This window comes from Thunnus maccoyii, chromosome 1, assembly GCF_910596095.1.
Source record: "Thunnus maccoyii chromosome 1, fThuMac1.1, whole genome shotgun sequence".
Taxonomy (NCBI): Eukaryota; Metazoa; Chordata; class Actinopteri; order Scombriformes; family Scombridae; genus Thunnus; species Thunnus maccoyii.
Genome location: NC_056533.1, coordinates 37,140,585 through 37,167,389, shown reverse-complemented (window position 1 = coordinate 37,167,389; position 26,805 = coordinate 37,140,585). Strand labels below are relative to the sequence as shown.

The 26,805-nt window shown below is 38.1% G+C and overlaps 1 protein-coding gene across 1 annotated transcript; it reads right to left on the bottom strand.

Moving 5' to 3' along the window:
• Positions 1–5,447: 5,447 nt before the first annotated feature.
• On the bottom strand, positions 5,448–16,512 carry LOC121897946. The gene is made up of 14 exons (XM_042412762.1): positions 14,423–16,512; positions 13,818–14,023; positions 13,014–13,151; positions 12,110–12,248; positions 11,220–12,021; positions 10,237–10,378; positions 9,990–10,133; positions 9,842–9,910; positions 9,275–9,333; positions 8,880–9,070; positions 8,391–8,791; positions 7,705–7,804; positions 6,679–6,880; positions 5,448–6,588 (listed from the first exon to the last, which is right to left on the bottom strand). The coding sequence occupies exons 1-14, from the start codon at positions 14,543–14,545 to the stop codon at positions 6,446–6,448; spliced, it is 2,859 nt and encodes a 952-aa protein (XP_042268696.1). The 5' UTR covers positions 14,546–16,512; the 3' UTR covers positions 5,448–6,445.
• Between the last annotated feature and the right edge of the window lie 10,293 nt (positions 16,513–26,805).

Below are 26,805 nucleotides of genomic sequence, written 5' to 3'. Positions count from 1 at the left end.
ACTGTGCAGTTTCTGATTTCAGACACTCTTAATTTTCCATTTAGAAAGCTGCAATAGAGTGTAGACTCCACACAAGGTGGACTTGACTCTTGTGCCCTCAAGTGGTAGAAGACTGAATTTATCACTACTTCACTACTTCTCTCTTGTTCTCAATATTTGCTCTTTGAACTGTGATTCAGTGTTTCACTGTGTATTCATACAACAGATAGACTTTAATCCTCTTCAGATTTCATGAAGAACTTACTCCAGTGCCAAATTAACAGCATCTACTGGTGTCTAGTGGGTCTATTTGTTAAAGGACCAGTTCACCCAAAACTGCAGAAAAACATTTTCTGAGTAACCTCTTGTGATATGTGTAGTCATGGAGATAGTTTTGGTTTTATTTGCCCAGTGTTTGAGATGTCTGTCACCACACCAGTTCAATGGAGTTTCATTTGTGGTTCTCACAGCGCTCAAAAGTTACATTAAATTAAAATCAACAGCAATGTGTTTTTCTAGAAAGTGTGACTGTTACTGTGGATAATCCACAGAAAATACTGTAAAAAGATGTCAGATTAGTTTAGTAGAAAGTCTTTCCACTCAGAATTGTTGAGAATGTGTCCTGTGGATTGTCCAGAGTAAGTGGGGACATTGTTTTTAGAAAGACGTGATACTATTGAAGTCTTAATGTCACGTTTTAATGCATCTCCATTGTATTGGGACGGTGGCAGAAAACTCAGAGACAGATATCTCAAAAACTGAAGATAAAACCAAAAATAGAGAATAATCCTCCAACCTGTAAACCTCTCTGTGAATCATATTTTATTACATTGGGTCCTAATTTTATATACTCAGTGTGACACCTGCTGGTTATTTTTTGTAACAACTTTTGGCATGCTTGCTGTTGATTCTATGCCATTGATCTCTGTAACTATTAAGAGCTCATAGTACCCTATTACCCCACTAGGAAACTGCGCTCCCAGAATGCAGGCTTACTGGTGGTTCCTACAGTCTCCAAAAGTAGAATGGGAGGCAGAGCCTTCAACTATCAGGCTCCTCTCTTGTGGAACCATCTTCCAGATTTGGTCCGGGGGGGCAGACACCCTGAAAACTTTCCTTTTTGATAAAGCTTATAGTCAGGGGCCGACCAAGCTCACCTTGGACCAGCACTTAGTTATGCTGCTATAGGCCTAGACTGCCGGGGGACTTCCGTTGATGCACTGAGCTCCTCTCTCCTCCTCTCCATCTGTATGTATTCATTTACCATTAATGCATGTTACTAACTTGACTTCTTCCCCGGAGTTCTTTGTGCTTTCTCATCCGCAGGAAACTCCATGGACCGCACTGACGTGGGGATGTCCTTCCCCAGCTGTTCATGCTGTTGCTAGTCATGTATCTATTGTTATTGTTGTTGCTGTTGTTGTTCTGCTTCTCTGACCCACTGTGTACAGTATTGTAAATAACTTTGTAAATATATTTTACAGCCCAGTTTCTGTGGGGGTGGATGGCATTTTTTTAAAATATCTTTCCTCCTGTTTCTGTTAAGTTAGGAGTTATGTCAGTGATTTTTTTGGCAGCTGGGGAGAGGGAGTGTCATTTTCATGTTGCGCCAGGGTTTCTCTTAGGCCGGGTCATAACAATAATTTTGCTTGTAATTACTTTCAGATAATGTTTATATAAGGTAATGATTATTAAAATTATGTTTTTGTAAGCCATTTTCGCATGATCCTATTTTTTTGTACAGTATCAAACCAATATTTTTTACCATGAATTTACTGTAAATAGATGAGATAATCACATACAATTAAAGCCTAAAGCTCTCAAGATACCATTAATGGGTGTTAAAGGAAGATAATTTGAATATAATTTTACATAATTTTTTGTGTTTTACATCCAGAAATTTGTGCTTTGATGGGACAGTCTTAAGGATAAATTGGATAATTCTATGAATTTACAAAAGAATACTGTATAAAACAAACCATTATTTAAATTAGGTAATTTTAAAGTATTTCTGCAATGTTTTTCTTTTTTTTTGTGCACATTTATACATTTATTTAGCATTCTAGCAATATTTTTTTTTTGTTTTTATTTTACAACAGTTGGACTGTAAAAATGCAGATAATGTCTACAGTAAATATCTGTATTTTAAAAAAATTCTTTGTAGAATAACTAAAGGTTTTTTTTACCGTTATTTGGCAGTTACAGTTAGTTTTTTATACATTAAATTTAAAATAAAGAAAACAGAAAGTTGCCTTAATTTTACATTCAGTAATAGGATGTGTATTATTTGTATTTTTACATAGAATTCAATGTAACGTAACATTCAAGACCATTAAGTAACTGAAAAATCCTTTTAAAAAATAATAAAAATATAATATTCCATTATATTAATTTACAGATTACAGCCTTTATTTTATGGTGAATATTTTTAATAAAAATAATTTACGGTGTTTTTATGGCATGTACACTTAATGTAGAAAAAAAAAAACCTGTAAAATAATACAGTAAATTTCTGTGAAATAACTTCTTTCTTTTTTTTTTACAGTGTATCCTCCAAGATGATAGCACTCGTCCCCACACAGTGGGGTTTATCAGAGACTACCTCCAGAATTTGGGAGTGGAGAGGATGGAATGGCCTGCTAGCAGTCCTGACCTCAACCCCATTGAACACTTGTGGAATCAGCTTGGGCGTACTGTTCGTGCCAGAGTGACCAACACAACCACGTTGGCTGACTTGCAACAAATGCTGGTTGAAGAATGGGATGCCATCCCACAGCAGTGTGTGACCAGGCTGGTGACCAGCATGAGGAGGAGGTGCCAGGCTGTTGTGGCTGTGTATGGTTCTTCCACACACTACTAAGGCTCCTGTTTGTTAAATGAATAAATTGTTAAATTGCCAATATGTCTTGTTTCTTCAAACTTCAATCACCCAATCCACCAAACACCAAACAAGAGTCAATGGCAGAGTAAGCTGTTTGGCATTGGCAAAGAAGATTTGGCAAATTTTTCATGGGCGCAGCCCGCATACTCAGCTCTGCTGCTCATCCCACAAATGCATGTTCCTTACAAATGTGGCACCATTTAAAAGGGAAATAAACAGGCTTTCCAACGGTATAAGATTTATTGCCAAGAAGCATTGTTACAACAAAGAAATACTCTAACAAACACAAATTTCCTTACTTTTTGTGCTAAGTTTATATGTAAATGGGATTATTTAAGGGAGTCGCCTTTGCAATCATGTAAATGGCATAATTGCACTAATGTCTTAATCTCACTATTGGCCATAATTGCACTACTGTGCACACAAAAACGTAGCCATTGATGCACATCCTATTGCAGTTTTAGGTTTTCCTTCTGTGCAGGACTATCTACTTTGTCTCACACCGGATCACGTTTGCCGGCTTGAGCATAATTCAACCAAAGTTGGCATTTTTTCCACCTGGATGAACTGGAAGCATGAGTCCATTAAATTCACATGAACCCTCACCTCCCATGGACCTTCCTGTGTGACATTTCATAAATAACGCCAGTATTAGGCTCCTCAAACACAAAGCAATAGATGATTGACTACCATTGAAATTGATAAAGCAAGTGAGTTTTGAAAAGAAAAATAAACAAATAAATTTGATGAACTTTTGACTAATTGTCTTAACAGTGTATTTTTGAACTTTGGAAAGTTAATAATTATTGTATTTCCCAAAGTGTAAAACTATTCCTTTAAAGCAACTTTATAATAGTATCAATTTGATGACTTTCATTTTTCATTGAAGCTACTTGGGGTTTAATGAAATTAAAGCCCCCCTCCACACAAAAAGTTTTTCTTCTTGTTCCTAGTTTGATGTTGATCTCTTCTCTGTGCATAGTGATGTATGTACAGAGTTTGTTTTCATATTCATCTGCTGTAAGGGGAACGTTTATCTTGCTCACCTTAAATCTCACTTTAAGGGGTGTACCTAGCATGATTTATAACATCACAATTAGTTTTGAGTCAGTTGTGTTCCAGTATACAACTTACACAAGTGTGATGTGGAAACTTCAGTGAACTACATTCAGCTGTTGCAGATGAAATTACTGATAAAACAATTCATGCTGACGTAGGACTCACAGTAAAGAGAATACTTGCGCCATCTTGTGGTGATGAATGCACCAAAACTTGCATTTATAATGCAGGATGGACAACAGTATTTTGATGTTTACAAAAATACTGAAATTATCTTCAGTAGGGGTTGTAAAACATAAAGACTGAATCATTTTGACAGAATTTGACCAACTTTGATTCCAGACTTTGGAAGAAAGGTATTCTGAAGGTAATCACATTACACCTGCAATTGTAATGGCTGAAAAGTAGGAAAATCTACATCTCTGAAACAGATCACAGTCTGATGGTGACATTTTAATATGCAGGTCTTTCTCAAAGGTGCAAATGTACACCATTTATTTAATAAACTAATGTACTAATTACCTGCAGAACCCATTAAATAATTACTTCACAATCTTTTAACACTGCAAGCAAGTTACAGCAACTCCACAGACCGATAAGTGACCTATCCAATACTGGCTGTAGGTCTTTTAACTCTCTGTCACACAGAATTTTGCTATAGTTCTTTTGAAATCAAAGCCTGCCTTTACTGCCTTTTTAATAAATAATAGGTTAAATACTTTAACCTATTATTTAAAGATCATCTTTAGTTTTTCATTACATTGTGGCAACATGAGTCATCAGTATAAGTAAATGATTAGTTGAAAATTATAACTGAATAATTGTTTAAGTAATTTTTAAGCAAAACTACCAAACATTTTCAGAATGCAGCTTCTCCAATGTGACAATTTACTGATTTCCTCTGTTTTATAACCTAGTGACTTAAATATCTTTGTGTTTTTGAGACAAAACAAGCAATTTTAAGATGTCACCTCGGGCTTTAGATGGGCATTTTCACCATTTAATAGACCACACAATTGATCAATTAATCAAGAAAATGATCACAAGATTAATTGATAATGAAAGTAATAAATAGTTGCAGCCTTAATGACCACATTGGCCATCCTGGACCATGGCAGAGAGTATTATGTGTTAATGATTCATTGTTCCATGGCACTCATATTGGCTTTTACATCAGGATTGCAGTCTGTGAATGGAGGATTGGTGATGATTCAGGCTACATGCAAGAGCTTGAAACTTAATAAGCCACTTTTAATATTCTTAGTCTTAAGTTTAAAGGTCTTCACATTAACAATACTTATTCATAGTGATAATTTTCCTGTGTACTTTTACAAGTTACAATATCCAATTACTTATACTGGACTATTGTGGTTGTTATCATTCTGTTGAATGTTGGTTAATTAATTGTCAGTATACACGGTAGGTCCACATATAAAAAGTGATGAGGTTCAACAACTTAAAATTATTAAAAGTAATGGATTTCAAAAAATCTAAGTGAACAAAAGTGAACATATATTTAAGAGAGCATATATTTTTATTGATTAATTAAGCAAGAGTATCAAGATTGACTTTGGTCTCCTCATTTTTTTTTCTCATGTAATGAGAGCATTTGACATAGAAATGATAAACTGGATAACAGATAAAACAGGATTACACATTACATATCAATCAAGATTATTGTTTTAAATCATACTGTAATACAGAATAGTAGAAGTTCTGGTAAAATTTCTTGACATCCCACAGCATTGACCACTGCAAATGAACAATCACCCAACAGCTGCAGTGCCAGCTGATCATCCTTTCAGTGTGGCTCAATATAAAACTTTCTGGGTTACAAGTTTCAAACACACTTTTTGTTCCTCTCTGGAGTATTTTTCAGTGTATACAAAGTAGACATTTTTAAGGATGTTAAATGATAGTTTAAGATTTTTCTTTGCTGCAACAATTTCTCCTGTTAATACCAGCAACATAAAGATTTCTTCAAAAACAATTTCAATATAGGTGACAGTAGACAAAATCCATAGTGCTTGTTCTGTATAGAAATACATTTTCATGCCTCAGCAACCAAACGCTGTCCATTGAAGCACAAAGAGGAAATTTTGTACTAAAAATATTGTAATTTTGAACGATAACCACTCAATTTGTCTAACTCAGACTGCTGAAGCTTCATCTGAACTTAAGAGGCAATGTTTACACCGAACAAGGGCTGGATTCTGTCCATCCTTTCATACATCGAATCACCTCAGGAAAGGATCCTCTTACACCCAGAATGAACAAGAGGAGCAATGGCAGCAACCAAAAACTGTTTTAAGGTATAAATGAACAAGTGAGTATTGTTTTAAGATAGATTTGAAAAAAATGTGAACCTAATCTTCAATATAAAATTGATTCATTTAGATGTGCACATAAATCACCCGTTATTTCTGATACATGAACATCCAATATTTGATAGCAGAAATGATCAAAATTGCTTTATAATTTCAAACATAATGAATATGAAATTGGTATTCTGCACACGCTGCTGTCCTAGTTTTCAAATACAGGCAAAGGTTGGTATTTGACCTTTGACATTTTGGCTTTGTACATGACCACTGCACTGATCATGCCAACAGCTGCTAGAAGACATCCAGCGATGAATACCAGGTTCAGGTTCAGGTTCAGGTTGGTCACTGGAGAAAAGAGAAACAATTTGAATTTGAGGCAGACAAATAAGGCAGTTGTGCTGTTCAGAGAACACTTCATGTTTCATGTAATCATACCTGTGTTTTCAGTGCTCTCTGCTGATCTCCTTAGGCGCAGTGGACCCTGGGAAACAAAGTGGCTTGCACTCTGGATGACGGCCTCTCTCTTGCGATGATGATGGTGGTGACTGCCTGACCGTGTAGAGTTGATGCACCCCCGTGAGCATCTGGTGTTGGGGTTCCCTGCTTCACACATCAGGACTGAGCAGCTGATGTACACCTGAATATAACAGGATATGTTGTCATTATATCAGCAGATATACTGATGTGTCGCTAAGTGAACAAATAGCTGAGTTGTTTGTACTCAGACCCCACATACGAGACCAAACCTCTGCTCCACTTTGTGTCAAGCGGCACATGCTCATTTTTAAAACTTTTTAGATGTAAAAGTTAATTTGGAATTGGGATTCATTTAAAGAAATAGTTCAACATTTTGGGAAATACGCTTACTCGCTTTTTAGCCACAAGTTAGACAAGATCAACATTACTCTCATCTGTCTGTTAACTATGCATAGTTAACAGAGGCTAAGCTAATTAGCTAATTAATTAGCTAAGCTAATCGGCACCAGTAGCCGATTAGATTAGCTTAGTATTAAGACTGGAAACAGCTAGTTTGACTCTTTCCAAAGGTACCAAAATCCACCTACTAGCTCCTCAAAAGCTCAATAATTAACACCTTTTATCTCACTTGTTTAATCTCCACAAAAACCAAAATATAAAAATATAAAATTCTAGCTAAGAAATAGTCTGGCACACCCCCCCCCCTCAGATTTTTTTAACCTTTGGACAGAGCTAGGCTAGCTGTTTCCGCCTATTTCCAGTCTTTATGCTTTATGCTTAGCTAAGCTAACTGGCTGCTGGCTCCAGCTTCTTGTTTACTGTATTCATATGAGAGTAGTATTGATCTTCTCATTTGACTTTTAGCAAAAAAGCAAATAAGCACATAGCACAAAGTATCAAACTATCACTTCTAAGCATTTAGACATATCACCAAAACCTCTCACAGTAATTTGCTCCAGTCTAACTGAATAGTTCATTCCTTACCTGGTCATGCATTCCAATGAACTTGAAGGCCTCCATGCAGAACCTGAATTGTCTCCGATTGTCGGTGGAATGGATTTTAACAGTCTCGTCCACGTTACACCTAGCAAAAGCAACAAAAAGAGACATGAAACTTTGTGTCTGTGACTCCAAGCCTTACAATGGAAGCTATTATATGGGCAGAATATAAATATGCTATTGAGGGTATTTACAGGATAAGGAAAAGAAACATGGTTATGGCAAAGAGGTGAAGTAAGTACAGCAGAGATTTTTAAGGTATTAGGACATTAAGACATGTTCATATCACATAGGTAAACCTCTGAGGTAGAGGGAGATAACTATCTACAAGTAGAAACACACTGGTGGAAGATAGATTGACATTTAATTTCAATCTGGATGGAGAGTTGGAGACAATCCCAGCTCACATTGTGTGGCGTACTGGTGGGTGGTGTACTGGTGGTTGGTGTACTGTACACCCAGGTCACCATTTATACAGACAACCAATCATGCTTACATTCATTGCAATTTAAAGGTACCACTTCACCAAATCTGCATGTCTTTGGACTGTGCAAGGAAACCAGAGCTCCCAGGATAAACCCACATATACTGGACACAAGAAGAATATACAAACTTCTCATGAGGGTTCTGCTATTTCCTCTGCCACCATTAGGGTGTGTACTCATGCCTACCCATTTTCAATGATGGAGTAGGTTGGCCAGTAGTTGGGGTTATCATACGGTGCAGCCCAGCAGGACTCCACAAACAGCTCAGTGTTGTTGACTGAAGAGGAGGCCTCAATCTCCATGTAGACCCTGCTCCCTACGTCATACTCCAGAGGGTATGAATTTGGATTGATCATGGTTCGGAATTGATTGGTTTGGTAGAACTCAAACTGGTAGGTGAATGTGCCGAAGCCCTTCTCCCACACTGTGACATTCTTCCTGTGTGCAGTGAAACCCAGTGTCACATTTCCCTGTTTGGGGTACTGGCAGTAGAACTCCACTTCCAGCTGGTGTTTCCTGGTGATCAGGTCTCTGTGGTTGTCAACCGTTGTGATTTCATTCTTGAAAATGAGGTTGTCCTCATCCTCCTGCAGAGTAAAAAGTTATTTATTCAGTCCTCAAAGCAGCTCCAGAAATCACAAACAGCATATAATGAAACCAATGACCCTTCATTACCTCGAGCTGAGTGCCGCAGGCGTTGAGGGGGATGACAGCGATGACGTGTGTGCTGTTTGAGTGGTGTTGGAGGCTGCAGGCGGTGTTGGTGGGATCACTGAGCTGCAGATGATCCTCATGGAGTCCAGAGAGTGAAGATTTCTCAACCTCTACTGTCATTGTGGACTCAGTGCAGATCACGTTGGTTTTAACTAGAGCAAGGGAAATATTTTTTAACCATTTTGTTCCGACGTTATGCTGAAAACTGCATGTTGTGCATATTACACCAGCAACAGGGCCTACATTTGAAAACGTATGTATAGCATTTAGCAGGTAATATATTTGGTGAAAATATACACCATTGCAGATGTAGTTACACTACAAAATCTTGACATTGAAGTAGGCCTTTGACTCACCTTCCTCCTTCTTAACGTCCACCAAAACGCACCTCATCTCAGACTGATAGATGCCGGACCTGAAAAGCATTGGTGAACATTGATTTAACACTTTAACTGAGAGGAGTAATGCCATATGTTATTGTTATTTGTTGTCTCTTAAATACAATCAAACTTGCAAAAGTGTATATTTTAGGTAACTTTAATAAGATACTCTAATTAGAGAATAAAGATATGGTATAAAGATATATATGGTGGATGGTGTGAATATTTTTGTATTCATTAAACTGATGGCTGGACAAAACTCTATTTAATCTAGCTTGCAATTTTTTGAGTCTATTCTTACAATTATGAAATCTTGAAAATTGAAAAAACTGAAAATACAGATACTATTACCTTTGAATTTTAGATTTAACTTTTTATACATATTTGCTTGTTTAATTATTTTGAATCTTAGCAATTTGATAGGTTCCATCTTTTATCATAGCTTTCTTCAATTTTCATTTTACAGTCACAACATGAGAGGTGCATTCTACCTTATTGATGACATACTTTACAAAACACCAAACACAGAGAAATGTCACTTACTGTGAAGATGGGGTGGGGTGGTAATGGTGTTGGTGACGGGATGTTCTTTGACTGGCGGTTACAGCAGACCTGCAAAATATGTAAAATAGTTAATAGTTTTACACAAACATACTAATGCAAACATAGAAGAAATTAATCCAAGGCTCACCCTGTGAATGATTCAACAGCAAAGCAGATCGGATAATGATCTCCCAAGTCCTCTGGAATAGGCGTCCACCTAATGACAAACTCGTCATGTGTGGTCCTGTGTTTGCTGATGTTCATTGGCCCACTAATGATGATATCATGTATTCTGTATGGAAAAAAAACAAAGAAACCAGAGATTTCCTCGTGATTACTGATGTTATTGGTGAGAATGTTTTGCTGTCACATTGATCACTTTGGTTCTCACTTACGTTGAGTATCTAGCTTGTGCTTTCACTCTGATCTCCACTTCTTTGTTGACCTCTGCATGGATGCGTTCTCCATTTTGGGGTGTTGGATTCACAAACCTTGGCAGGTACTCTCCCTCCTGACATGAGGGAGCAGGTGGGTCCACTGGAGTTAAGAAAGAGATCAATTTTTAATTCTAAATTGCAACATGTACTCAATACTTGTCAGAAAACTGCCCCTGTGCTGCTCTTTATGGGTCAAAACTTTCAAGCTTTTGCAGTTTGGCCACACCAAGGCATCTAGTGATGTCACAGCAAGTGTCTTTCATTAGGTGTCACTTGAGTCAGAGTCGATTGGGGCTGAAGACTACAAGTCTAAAAATGAAAAAAATCCAGACCTCTGTAGTCCACTTCTCATCCTTGCTTGAGACTAGCAGCTCCAGGCTACATTAGCTGCTACTAGCATAATACCCTCAAGTCTCCAAATAAACAGTCAGTGGTTTCAGTTGTATTGTGGGTAAATGTAGGTGCCAGGTTTTGACAAGGAAAAAGAATGATTGGAATAAAAAATTGATTTTTGCTGCATTGATTTTGATCCTCTTTTTCCAAATCGTCCATTGTTAGTTGGATAACATTATAGGAGTGCAATGCTAAAAGAGAGTACTCTTTTAAAGTATTGAGTGTTCCTTTATGAGACCCTCATGTTGGGAAACAAAATTACAGGCCATAAAACTGAATAGTTTTGATTAGGAATAACAGAACAGATATAGTGTCAAAAATGTAATTATTAATAGTTTTTTTAGACTTGGACTCCTGACCTCACTATTTCTAAAATCCTTGCTACGGGCCTTCGTAAATATCACACATTAAGGCCTTGCCAGAGCTGCAACATGGTCTCAACCCATTTTGAGGTCACTGCAACCACAATTTTTTTGCTCAATGTGATTTAGTTGATTGACTCATGAAAAATATAATCAGACAGTTATGAGGAGTAAAACCTGACTTACCAAGCAAAGAGAACTGCAAAGGTAGTTTGCTGAGGGGAGGAGTGGTGGCGTACGGGAGTCCTGTGGTTGTAGTGTACGGTGGGGTGGTTGTGGTTGGTGCTGCGGGTGTAGAATGCCACCACCACCATGGGGTTGTGGGTGCAGGAGCGGTTGGTGCTGCTGGTGTAGAATGCCACCACCACCACCATGGGGTTGTGGGTGCAGGTGCGGTTGGTGCTGCGGGTGTAGAATGCCACCACCACCACCATGGGGTTGTGGGTGCAGGTGCGGTTGGTGCTGCGGGTGTAGAATGCCACCACCACCACCATGGGGTTGTGGGTGCAGGTGCGGTTGGTGCTGCGGGTGTAGAATGCCACCACGACCACCATGGGGTTGTGGGTGCAGGTGCGGCTGGTGCTGCGGTTGTAGAATGCCACCACCACCACCATGGGGCTGCGGTTGTGGCTGGTGCTGGTGTTACAGTAGTGGTTGTAGATTGCTGCCGCCACCACCATGGGGCTGTGGTTGTGGCTGGTGCTGCGGTTGTAGAATGCCACCACCACCCCCATGGGGCTGCGGTTGCGGCTGGTGCTGTGGTTGTAGAATGCCACCACCACCACAATGGGGCTGTGGGTGAGGGTGTGGTTATAGAATGCCAAAAGGCTTGTCTCTTTCTCCTCACAGTCAGTGGAGATCTGGAGGAACGGGATCCGTCTGTGTAGGCCAGTGTGATCGGCCGTCGTGGGAAGTCTTCCACCACCAATTCAAATCCATAAACTCTGGGGTCGGCATTGGCGTAGTGGTAGTGTAATGTGCAAGAACCCTAAAAATGTGAACATTTACCAGTTGATTGAGGCAAAATATCAGTCCGTTACTGTACAATATATTATTAAATTGATTTTTCAACTAACCTGATCTAAGTGGAAGCCTGACGGTTGGTCGCATGTGCTGCACTCTGCACCTCTAATATTTCCATATCTGCATCGAACTTTGTCACCATCAGGATCAAAGGACATCAGCCTGTATGTTCGTGGGCAGTTCTGAGGAACTCTTGAATATGCACATTAACATGAGTTAGTGATGGCTTTTTAACTTTAAACAAAAGGATCAAATCATCATCATCAGAATTTCAAACATGCACGTCAGGATAACCAGAAATGAAAAACAGCAAATGCAGTAATACAGTAATAAAAATAATCACACTTTATTTATATAGCACATTTCATACAAAAAGATACAATACAATGTGCTTCACAAAATTAAAAAGTATAAAGCAAAATGCTGGTAGTGGTATAGTAGAGTTCATAATTTGTTACATGTAGAATCACAGAAACACTTCTACTGCAATTCATAATGAAAAGAGAGGAAAATTGCTTTGTTCCTCCAGGTAAAGTATTTGTTAATTGTTTTCTTTTTGTGAAGGCTGTGGCTCTTCCCAACATGAAATTTGCTTTTCCATTTTTCCCCCCATGTTTTGTGCTAAGCACTACAAATGGTCAAAATAAGTGAACACTCTCATTATTCAATTAATAAATTAATTTAAAGCCACTGATTTTTATGGGATATTATCATTTTCCAGATTATTCTGATGACATGTGTTCTTGTTCGTAGACATCAGAAACAGTTTGTGTGAAAATGTGTGAGGGCTATGATGCTTTCAGCACATTCATTTCAGTCTTTTTGGACTTGTGTGGCCATTTGTGACAGTGTCTTTCTCAGTACAACCACTGGAGGGCGCCAAAGAAGGACAATTTCAAATTCTACAGTTTCTGATGATTAGAGGATACTGTTTCACTCTAACTGCAAGAGACTTACCGTAGGAAAGGCAGAATGGCAATGTCTGGTGACCTGTTTGGCTCCCCGGTGTCAGATCTTGTTCCCAAATCCACATAAGTCAGTAGGTTCCAATGCCGAACAGAGTTACGTGTTGGGATCCAACAGCAGCTATATGCACTGGTAGGTGTGGAAACAAACACTCTTGAAGTACTGCATCTAATAACCACTCATTTTCAGCCTGGTCACCAGAATAAAACATTGGCATTATACATTTCTGCAAACATTTCAACATTTCTAAAGTGAAGGTATTCACATGAGATCTATATGAGCTGAATTTCTTATCAGGAGGATGATGGGTCGGTGGATGGCTAGGGAGTTTGGAAATCAGCAGAGAGCACGGTTCAAGACCACCTCGAAACCAATGACCACTTCCCGTTTCAACCGACAAAACCGGGTGTTTTCAGTGCGATGTCGGGACATTTGCAGCTGTTTTTATTTTATCTACTTTTTTTATTTGAATCCAAACCATGATCTTTCCCTAACTTAGTGTTTTTTGTGCCTAAACCTAACCAGACCTGTCAACATAGGTATAAAACATAATTATTCAACTGATAATGGCCAACACTGAAACTTAGACATTCAATGTATCCGTGGTTTGCAGAAACATACAATGCCAACATTTTATTCTGGCGATTGGGTTGCTAATTTTTTGATAAGCAGAGCCACAAAATATACAATTATGTGCAACTGGATGAGTTTAAATAGGAATATGATGCTCCATGAACTTTACTCAATGAATAGATATTAAGAACAGTATTATATGACTTAATTAAAAAAGCTTACCTCATTTGGAAAGGTTTGTCATTTGTGATACGTTTTGTCAACACTGTTTCAGTTTCACACCATTGCCTGTTAGATCGTGGTGCATTTGTACTCCTGTCAAGTATGCCTCTCTGACTTTTGACATCGGAGCCACAGTTGCCGGAGTAACAGCGCCAGTAGTGGGAGTACTGACAGCCATCATAGGTTGCCCTGTTTCGAACATCCACCTGTAGAATAGGATAAAAAAAAACAACCTTTTATGTTTTCTTAAAAGGTTTTGAGGTTCTTACCCATGATGAGTTGAAAAATAAAAAAGCACATACATACAGCATGGAAGCAATATCAGTGTGATGGGGGATTTTTACTCTCTCAAAAATGAAGATATTTATCAATAAAGCCATGGCAAAGTAAAAATAATAAATGCAATAATTTTATACAGCGCTTCTCATTGTACTTAAAGAAACTTTACAAAAGAAGATTTTTTAAAAATGATGGTAAAATAGAGTAATAAAAGGAAAACAATAAATTGTAATAAAGTGAAAAGTTAAGTGATTTCCAGTATATGAAACTAAGAAATTCACACATTATCCATAATGCATGTTGCATATTAAGTTTAAATTTCTCACCTTAAAACTTCCATCAGGGTTTCTTCCTTTGTAGCTGAAGGTCACAGTTCCCCCAAAGTGATGAGAAGCAGACGCCAGTGAGACCAGCAGCAGCTGAAGCAGGAGCATCAGTGTGGAAGCCATGATGCACCAGACTCACCTCTGTCTCCAGATTCTCTGCCTCTCACATCCACCTGCAGCATCTTTATATACAGGTATAGGGTGTCTGCAGAAAATGGTGACAGTCCTGCCAAATACCCTGGTATGCGCACTATGTTTCAGAACAATAGGCCAGCTGAAAAACTGGTTTTAGTGAACAAATAAACCTAACTATTCAACTACGTCAAAGTATAACAAATCAAAAATGATAGTTAGGTGATGCAATAGCTTTTCTCGTGAACTGCTGATAACATGGAGGCATACTATTCTTATCACAAATAACTAAGAAATTGAAACTTAACCCCAATCAATGTTCTGTCATTGTGTGGCACATTTGTACACAATTCCCACTGTAATACCTTTGGATGACAGTTTTCAACTGTTCCAATTATTTTGCAAGTATAAACCTTTTCTAACCATGGGAAGTGAAAATGTCAAAATTGCGGTTTTCTGTCAAAAAAGTGCTGAAATTTGTTATATTTTGGTTCCTGCTTGATTGTTTGCCAACTTTCAAATATTCATGTAATGTCACATGAAATACTGATAAATAATGACTGGTTGCTTTTTTTTTTTTTTTAAATGAGAAACTTTAGTGAATTAAACATTTTTGATACATTATTTTTCAGGCAACTGTGACAACTACATCAGTCAAAAGGTATTTCTAACAGTGATAATATGCCTTACTCTTCCTATAACAACCTGCCTTTCTATGTTTTTTACAGTATTTTGCTTTTTGTTTTTCTCTTAGTAGCACGATGTACATGTAGGCAGCATTATGTGTATTTACATGTACTTTTAATACTGAGCTCCTCTGCACTGAGCTGAGGAACAATAATCCTGATTAGATGTTTGTCCAGTTTGACAGGTGATGGGATGACTCATTATGGATGACACACATTCATTTCACCATTCTGACTCAGTTTATTTTTTTCTCTTGTTTACTGAACTGCAAGGTTTATGAATGTGCACAGATGTACTGTATATCTGCAGCTAATAAATTCACTTTTCAGTTTTCAGTTGTACATCCTTTGTTCTCTGGGGGGTCTATTTAAAAAAAAAATACAGGTATGTGTATGTACAGTATTTTTTGCATGAAATCCAAACATCTATATGATGGTCATAAGAAATTAATGCAGGCCATTTTTCAGATATACTCAAATGTTTTCTGTTGGGTTCCTGCTTTCAGTTTATGTCATTTATTAAATGTTTATTTGTATAGGGACATACACATAGCATGAGACAGTGCCACATACTACTGTGTCTATCGCCTAAGCTAATTTGAAATTACTGTTCCTCAACTTTAAAATACTCAACAATAAAATACATACAGAAACATGAGTTTTCAAACAATGACAAGCATTAAATTATTCATGACTGTTTATTTTGTAGTTTTGTTTACCAGTTTGACCATAAAGTCAATAAAATGCTGTATTTACATTATGATTAGTCCCCTTGATTATTAGCAGTTTTTTTCCTTTAAATGAGAACTTTTAGTGAATGAAACACTTTTGATACCTTATTCTTCAGGCAATAGTTACAACTATATCAGTCAACTTGAATTCATAACAATAATAGTACACCCTCATGTTCCTATAACAACCAGCCTTTCTACATTTCTATTTACAGCTACATGTTACTGGGCAGTTAAGGCAGAGGTATTTTGCTTTTTGTTTCTGTTTAGTTAGTCTATTTAATTAGTTTGTTATTGAAGCAGCAGCATTGTCTACTTTTTATGAGGCGCTTGTCTGCAGTAATGGACAGGTTCACAGAACAATGGAAAGAATGTCAGTTTCGTTTTGGTGGAAATGCAACTTAAAGCTGCATTAAGCAAATTTGAACACTAGAGGAAAAACTTGAAAAACCTGAAAAACATATCATAATGCACTTACAATGTAAGTGATTGGGGACAGAATCCAGAGTCCTCCCTCTGTACAAAAATGTTTTTAAAAGTTTATCTGAAGCTAATATGAAGCTTCAGTCGTCCAAAAAAGTCAAAGCAAGTAGATATCTTTCAACGTTACAGTCTTTTCAGTTTAAGTCCCTCTTTTTGTTACTATACTTCCACCGCAGCTCAACAGGGAAACACTGTCCGAGGAAACACAAAGAGGGAATTTGATGCTAATAAGACTGTAAATGTGGCAGATATCCACTTGATATGACTAACTCAGACTGCTGAAGCCTCATAAGGCCTTGGTAAAGGAAAGTCCGTCAGTATAGGATGCTGGCTGTTGTAATCTTTATTCAGTCTTGACGAAAACACAAACAGTCTGGAAAGTTTAAAGACAAGCAAAACATGAAAAAAGTGTGATTTCAGAGAAGTTTATGTGTATGGGTTTAACCAAATAAAGTGACAAAATGTTATGGAACATATGTGCACCAAGCTTTCGACCTGGTCTGAGCAGGTGAGTGGCAAACGGCGTGAGGCACACTCATTCTTGACACCAAGATTGCAGTAAAGTGTGCTGCTGGATTGAGATCGTCACACTCTAAACAGAGCCTCTGTTTAAAGTCACATATGTGATCTGGATGACGCAAGGAACCTGATAAAGGGGCCTGGTACCCAGCAGTCGTCTCCTTTCATCTTCTCACCTAAACCTGCAGGTCTTGTATGTTGTTAGCATTAGCTAGCACCAGCACTGTACAGCTTATGCCAGTTGCCTTGTAACCTATCGATTGGAGCTACGATTCCGTCCTCCAGAAGCTGCATAGCCAGTGCTCATCTCCGCCAGGAATTTTACCGAAACTCTTACCACAAAGCATTGGACTTTTCCAAGTAAGTAGCCAACTTTATTTCCCCGGCAGACATACCTTGCTAGCTTACCTGCTTAGTGCCTCCATTGCTATCATGTGCTGTATTAGCTTGTAGGTTTTATACTTTACCGACCAGTCTCGCTGTTCATCTCATTATGATAGTTGTGTCGATGGTTAGGGAATCAGAGCAGAGGAAGTTTTGTTTCACTCCTTGGCTACTGATTTAACGCAGTGACAGTAATTACATGCAATTACACCTACCAGGATGACCCGTGTGAATTACCAGCGACTCTAGCAGAGACTGGATTTGTAGCTGAGTGTTTCTCACTCTACTGCTACATCGCTAGCATCACAGCGATTATGCTCTCTGTTTGAACCTCCTCCTGCTTGGTCCTTGTCAGTCCAGAAGATGGCCAGATATCCATCATGTCTCGGCATTGAACACCCTCAGCAGGCACTAACATACAAATGCTTGCATTATTTGTAGCTATATGCTGTTTGCAGAGAGGACCACGAGGTTGGCCAGGTTTGACAGTGGCATTGCTGAAACTGGCAGGAACCCCTGCACTCAGCCCCCCTTCAGGTTCTAAACACCTCAGGCACACACAGGGTGGCACCTCCAATGCTAAGAAGAAACAGAAGTGTGATGGTTCTTAAAGTGGACACATTGGCCTCTGAGTTTGCCCAGATTAAGGCCCTTCCTCTTCACTTACATCTTGGCGGTCCCTCCACTGCTGCTGTCACTGCTGTTTCTGGATGTTCATCATCACTCGGAGTCTTGAGAAGATTCTGTAGGACACGACTGCTGAGTGCCAGACCCTTTTATCAGGTCGCCTGCTCCAGGACACATGCATGACTTTGTTGGTATTATGTCTACCTCCTGTGCAGATGTGTGATGCATATTATCCAGGTGTTTCATACCGACTCTGGCGGTCATCCAGAATTCATAGAACCTTAGTTACATTCATAACTCTCGTTTTCAATGAGCACAGAGAAAATGTCCACTTTCAGCAGATGAATGTGAAAAAAGCCTTCCAGTGTCAAAGTCTGCACATACATCACACTGTACAGTGAAGCTCAAACATTAAACTGTTAGAACAATTAGAAAAAAACAAGTTTGAGTGGAGGGGGACTTTAAGAGGAATTTTTGATTTTTTTAATCAGTTTTACTTCATGTTACCTTTCTGATCGTGGTTGGCTGTGAGAGAGGGAAAGATCCGTCCACCCCACATCAACACACCTAACTCTATTGTGTTCTGTGCAACTTGCGTGAATAAAACATTTTTGATAAATACTCCTTAGGCAATTGAAACCACTACATTAGTCAAGTGGTATACATTACAATAACAATACACCCTCCTCTTCCTATAATAACCAGTCTTTCAACATTACTCTTCACAGTCCAGTGTTATTGTGCAATCAAGGCAGACATGATTTGCTTTTTTTTTCTGTTTTTCCGAATTGGATCAGCAGCATCATACACATTTTAGCAGGAGCTTTAGATGATGAGCTCAGTGCTCCTGGTCAGCTTGACAGGTGATGGAATGTGCAAAATCTACACCTATTGGATTCAGTCACTTTCTTGCAGATTCAGCTTCATATCTCTTAGTTTAATAGAAGAACAGTAGTCATTGTACTGGGAGGTACAGAGAAGGCTGCTGTTGTCATAACATACTTAAACCCCTGCTCAAGTTTGACCAGCTTGACAGGTGATGACAGGTACACCTTCTTTTCGCTTCACATTTTTTTCAAGTCAGGGGATCAAAGCTGTCATGTAAGAAATACTGCCAGTAAGTCCAACACACTGCTGTTATCTCCCATGTTTATTTATCTTCTCACCATAGCAGTCCTTGTTTGCTTTCTTTTGAAACTTGTGATTCATACACTCCTGTATTTATTTTGGATCTGTGCATACAGTAGCTTTTTTTTTAGATTCGTCGACTCATCAGAGGCTTGTTCAAGTAACTCAAACTGCAGCCAGTGTTCACCGGTTGTAAATATGGCTGTGCCTCAAGTTTCTAGCAGATCATTGCTTAGTAAGTAGCATTGTGATAGTGGGAAACATGGCATCAGTGTCAGAAGTCAAACTGTTATTCTAAGCAAAGAGAAGTTCTTTCAGCATCCAATCATGGCTAGACTAAAGGTTTCTTGTAGGGCAGTGCATGAAGCTCTAAAACACTTTGCAGAAACTGGATTAGTTGTATCCAAAGCATCTGGCAGACCAAAAGTGACCACATCATCAGAAGATCAATACATTAAGCTTTATTCCCCGAGAGATAGAAAAGCAACTTCATCACAGATACAGAATTTGCTAAATAAAGAGCACAAAACTCCAATTAGCAAAAGTACTGTCAAAAGACAGTAGTCTGTAGTGGCCTCAGAGGACGAGTAGCAGTTTTTAAACCACTTCTCAGGAGGGGAAACGAGGCCAAACACTTGGGGTGGGCAAACAAATACCGGCATTTCACAGTGGATGGCTGGAAAAAGTCCTATTTACTAATGAATCCAAGTTTGAGATCTATAGCAGTAACAGAAGTCTGTATGTAAGGAGAGAGAATCATACCACAGTGTATCAAAACCACAGTGAAACATGGTGGTGGGAATATTCAAGTCCGAGGGTGTTTTGCCTACTCTGGAGATGGATACCTGCACTTTGACTTCACCCTGACCAAGGAGAAGTAGCACTCCATTCTTCAGAGACACACTGGACCCTCTGGTTTGCATCTTTGTGGAGAAGGATTCATACTGCAGCAGGATAATGAACCCAAACACCCTTCAAAGCTTTGCAAGAACTACTTGAAGACCAAAGAAGACCAATGTGTCCTGACTGTCATGGACTTTCCTCCACAGTCGCCTGACCTGAGAAAGCCAAGTATTCTGTGACATCACAGAAGCTCTTTGGAACATTGTCAGATCATTCTGGGATCGCATGGGTCATCAGGTTTTGCACAAACTTGTGGAGTCCGTGCCAGCTCAAGTGCATGCTGTCACTAAAGCAAAAGGAGGACATACTAAATACTAAGATATTCTGAAATTCGTGTACTTTTTTCAAAGATTCATTTCAAAGAACTTTTCACTCAAATTGTTAAGCTGATGTTATCATTTGTAATGAAAAAAATAGCATTACATTTGAAACAAATGCAAAATAGAAGTATCTTGACAAGTGCCTTTTTCCTGCATCACATTCTTACAGCCAGGGTGGCAGTTCAAGCCATTGTCAAAACCATCAGGCTCTTAATGGGAGAGGAAAGAAGAAAAAACAAAGTTCTGATACATAAATCTGTTTTCAGTTTTTGGACTTTTTCTCTAATCTTTGATTTTTGCTGAAATATTGGATCATTTGAACATTTATTGAAATGAAAGCATGTGAGAAGTTTAGAGGGAAAAATCACTATTTGTTGGAGCTGTTAACAACTCATAGACATGTGAAATGTGACCCCGACTACACACTGCTTTTTGTAAGACGTCAAAAACCAAAAAGGTTGGAAACCACTGGTTTCATCTTTAACAATGTGTTGTATTTTAAAAGCTTGTTATATTATCCATTGTGTCAAATCTTCATCTGAAAAGTAACTAAAGCTGTCAAATAAATGTAGTGGAGTAGAAAGTACAATATTTCCCTCTGAAATGTAGTGGAGTGGAAGTATAAAGTGGCATCAAAGTACGTCAATCTCGTACTTAAGTACAGTACTTGAGTAAATGCACCTTCCTTGTTTTTCCCCTAAATAGATTAATTACAGTAATTTCACTCCAGTGGTTATTTCTTTGAATTTTAAATGAAAAGTTTCAGGTAACAAATCTACTGAGTAGGCCTCCATGATTATGTGAAGTCAGTCTAAAGCTTATCGAGTTAAATTTACAAGGAAGAAAACACGTAAATAGCGCTGAATCAATAGGCTTGTTAAGTGTCCTTTCACATGAAAGCTGTGAGAAACCTGAACACATGTGATTATCTGGATATAAGTAGGGTGAGGCCAAGTTTACCTGAATATCCAAGACTGCTTTCACATACTGTATGGGAAACTGAAAGAGTCCATTCACACCTGATAATCAATATTTACTTATCTGGTGTGCTGTCAATACAAAAAGTAGAAGGTAGGTAAAAGACAGAAGCAGGAACCAAGATTTTCATAACATGCAGCAGCTGCTTTAGTAATTTAATGATTGTGAAATCTGAGGAAGTTTGTAACAAATCAGTGATCTGTTCTGGTGGTTCATTTGAGATGAGGGTAGTGAAATATGCTTTTCTTGATAAAGATCTGCCTAAACCTGTATTTTAACAATTCTTAATCTAAGAATGTGTGACAAAGTAATCTCAACTCACTATCTTTTTTCTCATGTTACGGTATTCTTTCTGAAGTGGGTTCAGGTGTTATCTCGTCGTCAAGTGATGTTGTTTTATCCTCCATCTCGCTTCAGAGATGTTTCTCAGGAGTGGGTTGTGAATCTCTTCCTTGATCTTTCTCCGGCTTGCCACTGACTCCCGAACGATGACCTCTGACCCCTGCCCAGTCGATGCTATGAGTGGTTTAGGTCTGGTGTACTGAGAGCAGCACATTACCTGTTTAAATTCTTGTAACATTTATTCTGATAATCTATTATTCCTACATTTTTTCATTCTAAATATTAAGTTTCGTCTCGGATTTATATGATAAAATTGTATGCAAAATATCGGTAAAAAATCAGAGGAAATGTCACATGATACAAGTCTGTATCAGTTTTAGTTTTAGGCCACAGAATTCATTTGTGAGTAAAGTAAACATTTTGCAGAATCAAGCTCTTTGCTTGTGTATGTGCATGTGTGCCTATAAAAGAGAAAGAGAGAGAGAGAGTTTGCACACATATGCATATTGCTCATGCGACTAAAAATGTCCATATAAAAGTTAAAAGCAAACCTGCACATTCGCATCTCGGGTCACATGAATAAACATGTGAACTGGTGAGAAATTAATCGAGCATAGGGTCATGCTCTGATTGTTGGCAGCTGATGAAAGATGAGCTTCAACATCAGATGTCAGCATGCAGTGCAGCGGCTTAAGATCTGCCGACATGGTGAGCGAATGCATCAGTAAACAAAACCAATGCTAAAGAATACTTTTACTTTCATAATGTATCATTTACGTGACAGGCTCATAGTTCATTAAAAAACAAATTCATTAATTTATTAATTACGCAATTAGTTAATATACTCATTTTACAACTCAATGCTCTCTCCATTCCTCCCACATCCAGAACTCTTAAACTTTAAACGTGATGCAGCACATTTAAACATTATACTCAAGAAGTGCATTCAGGTCTTACTCTGTCCCATAATGAAGGATAAATGGAAATCACTTTAGATTCTGGCCAAATCAAAGTGAAATTAATATTATAGATTGAATATTATCTGTGATAAATACCAATAAATTAATCTTTTTTTTTGGTTCAAAGTATTTCTTCATTAGTTGTTTTTTTTGTTTGTTTTTTTTAATTTGAAATACAGTTTGATATATTGTAACAAAATCTCATCCCACAAGTAACCCTAACCTCTTGCACCATTACAAATTTACAATATGACATATCAAATCAATGGTGTGTATGATAAAAGACTTCTAATAGCTGCAGTACCAGCAGTGTCAAACAGACTTTGCAGCAAATCAGGTGGTAAGTGAAAGGACGGCACTTTTTATTGCCGATTTAAGCAGAAACTCGGAACATAACCTGCTCCGGACCAGGTTAAGTTTGCAGTATAAGTTACCATGGTGATCTAGCCAGGTTAAAAGAGCCACCTTTGGGACATTGAAATCCCTGGCTTTAGGCTCAACACACCTTGCTAACCCACTAATCTGGCTTCATAGTACACCCCTCTGATCATTGTGATCTAACAAATGTGTTAAATCGTTTTCTTTCCTCATAAAACTTACATCCATGTTTACTAGTTTGCAGTCTTCTTCTTCTTCTGCGTTTGTTGGTGCATTGCTGTGTTTCTCGGTACATTACAGGCGCCTGTGGATCAGTGGAATAGGAATGTGTATCACATCATCCGTGTGCACTAGGGGTGTGCTTGAATACAAATACGTTATTAGGCAAAGCACAAATAGTGGGGTTTTTTATGAATATTTGTTTCATAAAAATATTTTAAAAATTTAAAAATTAAAATCTGGGTGGGCATCAAGGACACTGCACTTGATTGGTTTTATTCTTACCTTTTAGAAAGAACCTCCTTGGTCAGCATTGGTAATTTTACTTCTTCCACAGCCCACATTACCAGTGGTGTACCGCAAGGTTCGATTTTAGGTCCAATTTTATTTTCTATCTACATGCTTCCACTTGGCCAAATCATTCAACAACACAACTTTTCTTTTCATTGATATGCAGACGACACACAGATATACCTTCCCCTGAGACCCGATGACCCAAGAAGCCTAGCTGCTGCTGTAGATTGTCTCAGCGATGTCAACTGTTGGATGGCACAAAATTTCCTTCAACTCAACAATTCAAAAACAGAAGTCATACTGTTCAGTCCCCCTAATCCAAATAACCCCATCAGTCTCGGTCCCCCATCCACCTACATGAAGCCCACCACCAGAAATCTCAGAGTACTGTTCGATTCAGGTCTAAGTTTCAAACCACACATTAACAAAGTTGTCCAGTCCTGCTTCCTCCAAATCAGAACCATTTCCAGAATTAAGCCAATGCTCCACCAGTCCGACCTTGAAAAAATCATCCACACTTTCATTTTCTCCAGATTAGATTACTGCAACTCCCACAAAAATCCCTGTTTCGCCTCCAACTAGTTCAGAACGCAGCAGCTCGGCTTCTTACTGGTTTTAACAGACAACATCACATCACCCCGGTTCTGGTTTCTCTCCATTGGCTCCCTGTTCGTTTTAGAATTGATTTTTAAGATTTTACTGATCACTTTTAAGGCACGTCTGGCTGTTCCAAAGTCGAGGCTTAAATCTAAAGGTGACCGTGCTTTTTCCATCAGGGCCCTTGACTTTGGAACGACCTGCCTGAGGAGATAAGGCTCGCAGAATCAGTGACTTCTTTTAAATCACTTCTTAAAACCCATTTTTACAGACTTGCTTTTATGTAATGTTGTCTTTTGATCATCTTTCTTTTAAACTTTTTTAAAATTTTCATCTTTCTTTTTAATTTTTTATCATCTCTTTATTGTCTTTCTTTGCCTTTGGCCGCCATCTTTTTAAGGTCAGATCTGTAAATGTTTTCTCTTTCATGTCTTTGCTTTGCATTGTACTGCTTTTGCTTTGTCAAAACTCTCTCCTCTGCTCTGTTGTTATGTCTATCAGCAGGTCTCAATGAGGGGAGTCACATCCACCTGCTACATGATGCATATTTCTTAATTTGGACATCACTTTAATCTTCATCTTTAATTTTCTAAAATTATAAGTGTAATAAAAACAAAAACAGGATTTTTTAAGCCTCTTTCCACTTTTATTCTAATACAAATACAAATACTGAGCCCTCTGCACATCCCTAGTGTGCACTTATGTCCTTGTGCACGTGCACAAGACAAATAAAATGGGGACCCACTCATAAAAAAAAAACTTTCTTTGATGTTTTCCCATAAATGTGTCCATTGTGGCTCTATGTGTCATGCTAACTTTGCTCTCTCCAGCTCTGTTATAGAGATTCAGTGGAATCAGATGTATATCGTACAAAATGACAAACATCAGGGCAAGCTGCTGAGACTATGATTAATTAGTATTTTTTATTAGTGTCCTGCAGTATATGGCTGTTTGTTGTGTGTTGTTATGGCCTCCAGCTATGATACTTTACTGTCATTTCATCAGGCAACACTTTGTCTCATGTTATGCAATAATGCAAAATTTCCCTCTGAGGAGACCTTTAATTAAATACTGTAATTAAAACAATTGTTATTTAGTTGACTTAGTTGCTATCTGAGGATCTACTGCTACTGTGTTGTCCAATTCAAACAAGGAAATTAATGAAAAATGTATGTTGTTCTATTTAAAAGGAGCGGACAGAAAGTTCAGAGAACTGACGTGCTTACTGCTTTAAAAATATTTGCTGCTGCCAAAAATAACAAATCCATTTATTTAGTTTCCCGTAACACTGTGTGCTGGCGACTGCTAACCTAACCTGTATTTACATAAATGTTGAGGTGATGATAGATTGCAGTCCCACCTTCTTTTTCAGCCTCAAGCTTACTGTAAATAGAGGACATTCACCTACACATACAATCCACACACAACAATAGACAATAGACCAACAATAAGGCCACAGTTGACTGGGTGGTGCACACTCATTCATTCGTAAGCACTAAAGACAAAACAAAGCATAAATCTATTGTTTTTGCACAGCACAGAAGACATATCGCTTGTCCTTCCCCACATTTTATCTCACTTCAGTAGCACAAGCTTACAGAGCCCAGGAGGTGCCATGGAGAAAAAAAAGACTAATTTGATTTAACAATTCTTGTGCACTGATTACCTTATTAGCACTCTCGATTTGTCTACTTTGCCTGTTCCTCTCTTGTCGAGGACACTGAACACATTCAGAGGCATTTGCTCGCAAACCTGTAAGTAAAATATGTTTAAGGGATCTCAGCAATGTGTTTAAAGTATATCCACATACCTCAGTCCAAGACAAAAATGATTAAATCTAAGCAATCCACAGTGAAGTTGTGTGCAGGACGAGAAAACAGCATGAAGGTGAATTCCATGAAATCAAAAAGCACAAATTATTAAACTGAGAGTGAGAATTATTACATCAAGAGCACTAATGACTAAATCCCGAGCACAAGTTATTAAATTGAGAGCATGGATTTTTTTTTATTTTTCCCCTCCCGGGCTCCGTACAAGTTCATATGTATATATTATAATTAATTTTAAAGGAGTGAGTGATTCAAAAGGCAGACAAAGTTTATAACTCATGACAAGACAGGAATATACACAACCAACTTTTATTTTTCACACGTTTGACTGATATAAACTGGCCGTATATAAGCTTTAACACATTAATTCATTTTCACAGCACAGAAATATAAAAGAAGCATGTAGTAAAGTGTAATGATATATTCAGTGGTCATTAATTTGGCTTTTACACATGTGTTTCAAACCTTGGAGCAAGTCGGGATATTACCCCAAAAGTCTCAGGTTTACTCCATATCATTTGGGTCTACATAATTTGATTAATTGCAGATTCGTTACAAATTTGCAGCACTGATATAAAATCTGATCTCTGACAGTTCTTCCATCCTCCATCTTGTGGTCCTGGTCTTGAAGAGGGACTTTGTGTCAAAATCTACTTTTATAGACTTAAATAGTTTTAGTTTTTTATTGAGCTCATCGGCAGTAAAATTGTGTTTTTATCAAAGTGCATACAGAAACCAAACTGAAGGACAGATAGTATTAATCAATCATAGGAGTACTGTAAGGCTTCAACCAACTACTATTTTCACCAATAATAGATAATTGGTCAGTGATTAAAATATCAGAAAATAGTAAAAAAAAAAAAAAAAAGCAACA

Excerpts from the sequence above, each read along its gene's own strand:
- LOC121897946 (XM_042412762.1), bottom strand. The coding sequence starts at position 14,545 with ATGGCTTCCACACTGATGCTCCTGCTTCAGCTGCTGCTGGTCTCACTG. Across the intron at positions 10,134-10,236 it reads GCACAAGCTAGATACTCAAC|AATACATGATATCATCATTA; the intron begins GTAAGTGAGAAC and ends TTTTCCATACAG. Across the intron at positions 6,589-6,678 it reads AGAGAGCACTGAAAACACAG|TGACCAACCTGAACCTGAAC; the intron begins GTATGATTACAT and ends TCTTTTCTCCAG.